The 8,640-nt window shown below is 36.0% G+C and overlaps 1 protein-coding gene across 1 annotated transcript; it reads left to right on the forward strand.

Moving 5' to 3' along the window:
* Positions 1–579: 579 nt before the first annotated feature.
* On the forward strand, positions 580–6,350 carry LOC142605644 (uncharacterized). The gene is made up of 3 exons (XM_075777078.1): positions 580–1,927; positions 5,714–5,804; positions 5,909–6,350. Exons 1-2 carry the CDS (start codon positions 698–700, stop codon positions 5,765–5,767), a joined length of 1,284 nt encoding a protein of 427 aa, XP_075633193.1. The 5' UTR covers positions 580–697; the 3' UTR covers positions 5,768–5,804; positions 5,909–6,350.
* Positions 6,351–8,640: the final 2,290 nt, after the last annotated feature.

Raw genomic sequence — 8,640 nt, forward strand, 5'->3', positions numbered from 1 at the left:
TCCCTTCTTCTTTCACTGGGTTCGGTCTTCACTCTTCAGTTCTTCCTTTTTTTTTTTTTTTTTTTTTCTTCTTTCACTCGGTTTTGGTGATCTGGGTACTAGGGGAAAAAAAAGCGGCACCCAGTGACAGGAATGGGACCCACAAACAGTGTGAAAAATATTGAGTGATGGGAAGTGAGTGATGGTGCCAAAAGGGTGTGGTATTTTTAAAGTGATGAGTGATGAGTGATGAGTGATGAAAATTGAGTGACGAAAATTGAGTAACAAAAAAATATATATATCCAAACATGCACTGAATGTCTCAATGTATCCACCCACCAGAGAAACGCATGACCACAGAAGACTCCCTTGTCTAACTAATAAGATAAAATTCTGGAAAAGCCGCTTTAAGAGAACAGTCCCTGCACCAAACATGTTCCCAAGGTATGTCACATGTGCACAAAATAAGAATCACAGATTGAATAGAAAGGCGTTCCCGAAAAAAAACAAACAGCCAATAGAGGCAAGACTCTCAAGCTCTAGTAGCGCCTTTTACAGCTCTGCCGCAGCTCGCCGTTCTGAAGAAAAACCAGCAAAAAAACTAATTCGTTCGTCAAGTGTTCCTTAACCGCTTCCGATTACAGGCGAAAGAAATTTCTATCTTGGAGGATCCACAACTCCAGGTTAGTAACCAAACGCCGCCAGTCCTGACCAGACGATGGCTTCAGCGTCATCGTCGCTTCAACGGTATCATAGAGATAGGAACAAGCTTTACTTATACTTTTGGCACACATATAGCCCGGTTATGTATTCTTTGTATGAGATTGATGTACCAAATCCTCTCCCTCCTCCCCCAACCAAAGACGCCCAAGACGAACAAATAATCAATCCAAAACATCTTGCACCAATCATGCAACTCAATACCGGAGAATATCCTGCAAACATGTGTTGCGTTTCACTGGGCTCCAAATTGTACTTCATGGGCGGCGAATACGATATAGATGAAGATGTAAAGATAAAGTACAAGAATGTAAAGCGGGATATTTTTCCTCGAGATGTCTATATTTTTGATCCTACCACCCACAGCTTGCTGCAGCACGGTACAGCGATGAACAGTGGAAAGCCTTGGCCCTTGGCCTTCGTGGCGGATGAGAAAATTTTTGTCCTTGGAAGCAACTTCACAAGTGACATTTTCGACATATCCTGGAGAAAGGACTCAGAACTCAAAAGCCTTTCTTTGTTTGAGGTCTATTGTCCTGATAAAGATAAGTGGATCATCCTCCCAAATCCCCCCATTGGGAATGTGGAGACTAGATGGATGGGGCACGCTGTTGAAAGAAGGAAGGTTTTTTTTATAGCTTGGCAGCGGGGAAAAGAGCGCCTCTACTGTTTTGATCTTGATAGAGGTCGATGGACAAAACACATAGCCCTCCCTTCTCACCTTTGTAATGTTTCAGGCAGGATTGAAGTTGTAGAGGGTACCCTTTATGGATGTTACCACAACACAGTAGCTGCAATAGCCCCAGTAGCTAAGGAGGAAGAAGAAGAAGAAGAAGAAGAAGAGGAGGAGGAGGAGGAGGAGTATGAGATGGGTGCAAGGATTAGAAATTACCGCCGCCATGTAGTCTCCAGGGAGATGGGTATGAATGCTATCTTTAATGTTCCTCAGCAGTTGCAATCCTCCTCAAGCTTGCTTTACTTGGGGAATAAATGCTTTTGTTATGTAACGACTGGCATGCCTCCGCATCCAAAATATGGCAGCGATCATGCTATAGAAAATGACAAAGTACGTGTTATTAGCATAGTAATATTTGAATCCCTCGGGGAGACATACAAAGAAGATGCCATTAGACTATTCAGGGCAAAATTCCTGTATTCTGCACATTATGCTGTCAAGACCCCGTTCCCAAATGAAGGTATCATCCATGGCTGCTTCTCTCTTGGCTGGGTAAGTCTTGCATGCCCTCTTGTTTTGTTCTTCATTAATCCTGCCTTTCTTTGTGTCCATACCATATGAATATTTAAGTTTTTTTTTTTGGGACTTAACAATACTTTATGCCCAAAACTAAATAAAATTAGTCATAACAGAAGCTTTAGTTTCTATTGTGTTGGATTCTCAGTTAAATGGGGAGATTTTGAGTTGGAATTTCAGTTCCACAGAGACTTTCATGATGGGGAGATGAAAACAGTGTATTCTTTTCTTGATCAAAATTATTCTAAGGTGCCTAGGGGAGAGGGGGCTGATAGTATGACATGGCGATTGAATGGGAGTGGAATTTTGATATTTGGTCTTAATATAAGGCCGTTTGTGGTACAAATGATCATTCTTTTCCATGGAAGAGCATTGGCATGGTAAGGTCCCAAGGAGGGTGTCATTCTTTTTGTGGACTATGGCCTGAGGTAGGATTCTTACTCTTGATAATCTTATCAAGAGGGGTTTTGCATTAGTAAGTTGGTATTGTATATTCCGATTTAGTAGGGAAACAATGATTCATCTTTTACTTCATTGTTATGTTGCAAATGCTCTGTGTAATGATGTGTTTACAATGCTTGAGATTCAATTTGGTTGGAGAAATTGGTTTGGGAAACATTACTCTAAGAATAAATGGAGCATGGAGGCTAAGAGGGACTGGTGTATGGCAGTTGCTATTGTTCTTAAGGCAGCAGGAGTTGGTGATGTTACAAATGAAAGGGAAACTTGTGATGACTTCATTACAATAGAAACGTCAAGGGTGCTAGGTAAGGGAAAATTCTTTGATCACCCTCATCCTAGGCACCATCCATTGGCTAAGGAGTAAGTTATTGACCACTGGAATCAATTATAAAGGTTTCTCACTAAGGCTATATTCCCGACTTGAGTTGCCACCCATCATTTTTTGCCATGGTGGTGTTTTTCTTTACCTTGTTGGCCTTTTGTGTTATATCTTGAAATGATAAATTGACACATTTTTGTTTCATTTTCTTCTTTTTTCCCCCTTTATTTTGCGCCATTTTGTGGCCATGACCATTCGAGGGTAGCAGTCATAGAGGTTGGCCTTATTTTCAGCTCGTGTTTGCCTGTTTGGTGAAACTCACTGGAGCTTTAAGGATTTTTTAATTATATTTAGATTCTTGTCCTTTTCATTTGATCCCAAAAGTAAACTTTAGGGTTGATCTAGTAGGCACTCTTTATGAATGGTAAGAGGGTGGGCGACTCAACTACTTCTTTCCCTTTATTTTTCCAAATGGCTTAAGGAGGATGGGGCAATTCTTCCAGCAAAACAACAGGGGAAGGATGAGTTTCTAGAGCATGAGTGGAAGGAAGTGCAGTGTGTCGGGTTGACGAGTTCAGGAAAGTCTGTTGTCTCAATAGGAAGGCCCTTAGTCAAACGATCTTAGTACTTCTTCTTCAACCTCACTCTCTCTAAAACCGCACAAAAACACACCAACTGATCTAGGGGTATCCCATGTACGGAGAAAACGGAATCCCTCATCCAATTATCACTTGATGCGTACTCCCGGCCTATACCATAAACAAACAAGAATTTACTCTTCCAGCCTCTATTAGTTTCTTAGGCAACTGTAGAACCACACTCTTCAAGATTTTGAAATTTCTTCCTAATCCTTGCAAGATCTTTCTCTCCTAACAAACTAGGAAGTTGTAACTCTTAAGGCAAGGAAGGAAGGGTGTATGTAAAGCCTCACGGGTAGAAGTAGAAGGGCCATAAGATGAACCTAAGTCAAAAGAGCTAGCCCTAGCCTCTCCATTTGAGGTTAATCCTGTGTCAAGTCGACTGGATTGCCTTCAGTGACCATGTTCTTCAATAGATGGATGACTCCGAAAGATGGACGAGCCACAGGATAAAATTCCACTAGAGCATGGTGGAACGGACACTCCCTAGACACAAAAAGCCCAACTGAGGGATGTTTTCGATTAGAGCTTTCTAAAAACTTACACAATCTAGTAAAGAAGATATAGAGGGAAAGAAACAAAGAAGACAGAAGTCAAGTTCTAGCCAGAATTATAGCCAAAACAGAAATAAATTGAAAAGAGAGAAGAAAGAATTACCAAAAGTAGCTGAGAACGCTAGTCTTAGACGGCAAAAGTCACCAGGGAAAAGAGGCCAAAACAAAACAAAAGGAATACAAGGAAAAAGTAAACAAAGAATAAGAAGTAAAGAGAGAATGGAGGGATTTCGTGGCTTAGGGGCTTTGATTTTGTTGACTGGTGTATTATGTGCTGTTGTTGTGGGGAGACTATAGATTAGTTACTGCTTCATTGTGAGATGGCTCGTCGATTGTGGAATCTTGTTTTCAAATCTTTTGAGATTTCGTGGGTCTTCAATTTCATGACACCCCTTACTTTACCTACAACCTCACATCTAGGCCCACCAAAACCTACAGTTTTAAACATTCGGGAAAAAAAAAAAATGATCCCATGTGTAAGGTGATATATAAAGTAGGGGGTGTTTTGATTTTTGTTTTGATCCAAGAAGGGCTCATTGTTAAATCATCATTACATTCTTACATAATACATGTTTTCTAGTAACAATTTTGTTATACAGTAACTCATGCCCATCTATAATGGGGTAGAATTGAAACAATTGAGATTTTTTTTTAAATTTATTTATTTGGAGATTGGATGCAAAGGGAAGAATTTAGATAAGAGATACAATCATTGATCATGATCAATAATCACCAAAAGTTGTTTAAATTTCACAATATCTTATGGGAAACTCGTTTTCATGATTTCAAAAATTGAACTGTTAAAGAGCTGGAAAGAGGAAGGCCCAAGCAAGAACTGAACCGAAATTTGAACTGGAGAGGGCAAATGCATAAACGAAAAAAAAAAAAAAAAAAAAGGTTTTGAAAATCTGAATTAGTATCTTTTTTTTTTTTTTTTGAGAAAGAATTAGTATCTATTTAATATAAACATAAATAGATGAAACAAAAATAACTGTTTCTTAAGACACAATGTTTACAAAAATAAATTTCTAGATGTAAGGAAAGTACAAGCTAACAAAAATAATAAAAGAAATGTATATTCATAGTGGTAATTGGCATGTGATGTTCAAAAAATCAAAACAAGTAGATTCAACAACCGTTAAAGAGAGGTAGAGACAAAACTTATTCAACTTTTTTCACAAAGCTCCACTTACAATGAGAAGAATTTGATTAAAAACTTGGTTGTAATGACATGTGTCTATATCATAGACTCGCTTAAAATAATTGTATATAATCACTTAAGTTTAGTTTAGTAGGCGAATACATGTTATCTTTCTATTGTTAACTAAGTTTGTAGCCAAATTTTATCCACCCAAAATTTAACATTTAGCATTAATTTGTTGGCACCACCACTACTACCCAATTAACTAATCAATTAAAAAAAGATTAAAAAAAAAAATACACTCTTGACACTTAAAACACTTAAAGTTTTTAAGTATCAATATTTTGTTTTTCTCAACGTCCAATTTTTGATGGTGGTGAAAGAAAATCAAAATTGACCCAAATTGAGAGAATACACAGTATATTTTACTCTCTTTAAAAAAATAAAAAACAAAGTTTAGATTGTATTAAATTCAAAATCCTATGAACACCGATAAAATAAAATGGAATTTATTTTTTAATAAGTTAAGCTTCTCTTTTCTCTTCTTTGAGTTGCTTTGAATTCTAATCTCTCGCATTTCTAGGGTTTCTCTCTCTCTCTCTCTCTCTCTCTCTCTATGATTTGATTTTTATTTATTTTTACTTTCAGGCGGATTTCGATGTAGATATCAATCATATCATGTCATTGCTCGATTCAATTTAAGTTCAGCCTCAGCCTTTCAAATATGTGGCCCTCGACGGTATTTTATCACTCTTAACTCTTATCCTCTGTTTGGTTGCTGAGAAAATTTTAGGATTTTTTACCAGGACATTGAAATTCTTTATATTTTTCTATACTGTTCAGGAGGATCAAATTGAAGCAAATCGTACCGTGATATTTGAAGTTTAAAATTCTCTGTTATCAAACGCGTTTTCTAGCTTTTTGTTGTGTTGTTTTGTTGCTCCTGTAGATGATGATGATATCGATACTGCATTCCCAGCTTTGTTTCCTAAACAGATTAGGATTGCCAAACCTATTGTAAGATTTTTCTATTTGCGAATGTGTGCGTGGTTTGTGTGAAATTTGAATTTGATTAGTGAGATTGTGTTATGGCGTTGTTTATGTGATGAATGGTGTTGTTGTTGATTTGGGGGGTTAGGCTATTGAGAATTTGGAGGAAAACACCAATGTGATACAAATGGCAGATTCTGGAAAAAATGAGGAGTTGGATTGGCTTTCTCCTCCACCCAAGGTTTCCAGGAATGCTCAGAGGACGGTGGTGGAGGATTCTACATTAAAAGAGTTGTGGTATGTGCGTAAAAGTGGATATTTGTTTTTGGTTAACAAAATTTTGTTTCGTGAATAGGCAGTTGTTGATAAATTTCAGTGACTTCTAGTTGCATTCTTATTGAATGGATGACAAGTGCAGTTATGTATTGCAGGACTTGTGTCATGTGTTTATGAATTTTCCCAAATTAATTGTGAGTTGTGATTTCTATAATTTGTAAGACGAAGATTAGTACGTTTTGATTCGATGGTGTAACCCTTAATATATAGGAAATCTCCAAATTAGTAATACCCAAATTTAGTTTTCATCAATTTAATTACTTGCACCTTTTTTTTTTTTTTTTTTGGTATTTCATGTTGAGAGTTGTTCCTGCCGCATGCAATTTGCAATTCCTGTTGAGATGGTGTCATGCTTTATAGAGTTAATAGCTATGCTTATGCAGCTCATTGTAGGCATTTAAATTGTGACTGTTAGTCAGGCAACCTTGTATTTATTATCTATCTGTTCACAATTTTACTAATTTATAGACCATTTAATCATGAACACTTTTTTTTTTTTCCTGGTTTTATTTACACTTTAGCCTTCCCATTTTTGACAATCAAATTTTTATCCACGTATATAGATTGAAAAAGAAGGAGCTTGAATCCTTTGCACAATCTGAGATCTTCATCCTATCTTTGCAATTACATTGAGGTTCTCTTACTTGGTTTTCCTCAACAAAATTAGCTTCATGTTGAGGTTCTCTTACATAGTTTTCCTCAAACAAACTAGCTTCTGGTTCTATTTCCCAATTTTTTCCTTTTGGATCCATAGTTACTTGTTGGCCAATGTCACATGAGGCATTTCCATTGGCAGGGCTAGTGACACAACCTGCCTCTTTCATTTCAATACCTTGAGGGGATTGACCCTTTGAACTTATAAGGTTCACCTCTCTTTCAATGTTTTCTTTTTGGAATTCTTTCCTCAAATCTTTTCTCTTGCGATACGCGTGTTGCCATATGTATTTTAGATCCTCCAAAAGAACAGGCTTCTCAAGGAAATACCATGCGCCTTCAGATAGGGCTCTCTCTGCTACACTTAATCTTTTTTCAGAAGACATTACTGCATGGTATTCAATTCATATAAGTACTAATACATAAAACATTAAAAACCAAATAAGGAAGTTTAGTAAGATGAAAAACTTACAAATGATAGGAATTCTCTTCTTAAGTAGTACATCCAGAAAAGAAGGACGATCCATATCTGGCATTTTCATGTTTGCTATGACAAGTCTGAATCGATGCTCGTCTTCATGAATCATAGACAATGCCACGGCTGCTACTTCAGTGGTGGTAACTGAAAGTACAACAATATATATTGTTGGCATTTAGATTAACAAAGTGACAATGAATATTCATTGTAATAAATTTTCTAGAAAATTGTAAGAATAAAACTACATTCCAAGCACAAAATATACATTATCCTCATTCTGTCAATGTAAGACTAAAGAAAAATTTTAAGATGTAACGTTTACATAAACAAATTATGTACAAATGAATAAATAATAAAATGAAATGAGGATAAATGTATGTTGAAGCTTTTATTTTCACCTCTTTATATGCTTGACAAAGAGTAATTACTTTCCTCCAACTAAATCATACTAAACAAGCTGGCTAATTTTTATGTAAAAGTACTAAGATCAATGATACAAAGAATTATGCTGATAAAATAAATTATATGAAGAATTATGTAAAATTGGAATAGCGATTAAATCAAAGATATCCGATGTTCAATGTAGATTATGGCCATCTTCCTATAGAAAAACTAGAATAGGAAAAAGAAATCAAATTTCGAGAAAAAATTACAGACACATTATAATGTTATAGGGTTAAAACATCAAATTAACTATAACAGTCAGCAATAAACTAGGACAATATTTTTATGAAGAAATTTTGAGGGCCTATTTAGTTGTGTTGTTTAAACAATACAACATGTATTTCTATAAAACTCTTTCACCCATACGTATTTTCACAATACTTAAACGTTATTAGATCAATATTACCAAACGAACCCTAAACTACAAAACTAAATCATAAACAAAAATTAAACCTTTACCTAATTTTGACAGGGCTTGGGGTATAAAGGTTAACAATGTGAGAGAACTAAGTTTTTTAAATAACCAGGTCATCAATGAATCCATCTATGCCCAAGTATTTTTACCTGCATTGAAGAATTCTTTCTAAATTAGTCAAAATTTTCACTTTTTTTTAAAGATTTTTTTGTTGTGGGTAACCTTAATCTTTAAATAAATTAAAAAATGGGGGAAAAG

The sequence above is a fragment of the Castanea sativa genome, chromosome 8 (assembly GCF_040712315.1).
Source record: "Castanea sativa cultivar Marrone di Chiusa Pesio chromosome 8, ASM4071231v1".
NCBI classification, from domain to species: domain Eukaryota; kingdom Viridiplantae; phylum Streptophyta; class Magnoliopsida; order Fagales; family Fagaceae; genus Castanea; species Castanea sativa.

What these genes read in the sequence shown, in the direction of transcription:
- LOC142605644 (XM_075777078.1), top strand. Translation starts at nt 698, where the DNA reads ATGGCTTCAGCGTCATCGTCGCTTCAACGGTATCATAGAGATAGGAAC. An exon ending in GCTGCTTCTCTCTTGGCTGG is followed by an intron (nt 1,928 to 5,713) that starts GTAAGTCTTGCA and finishes TTTTACTTTCAG; the next exon opens with GCGGATTTCGATGTAGATAT.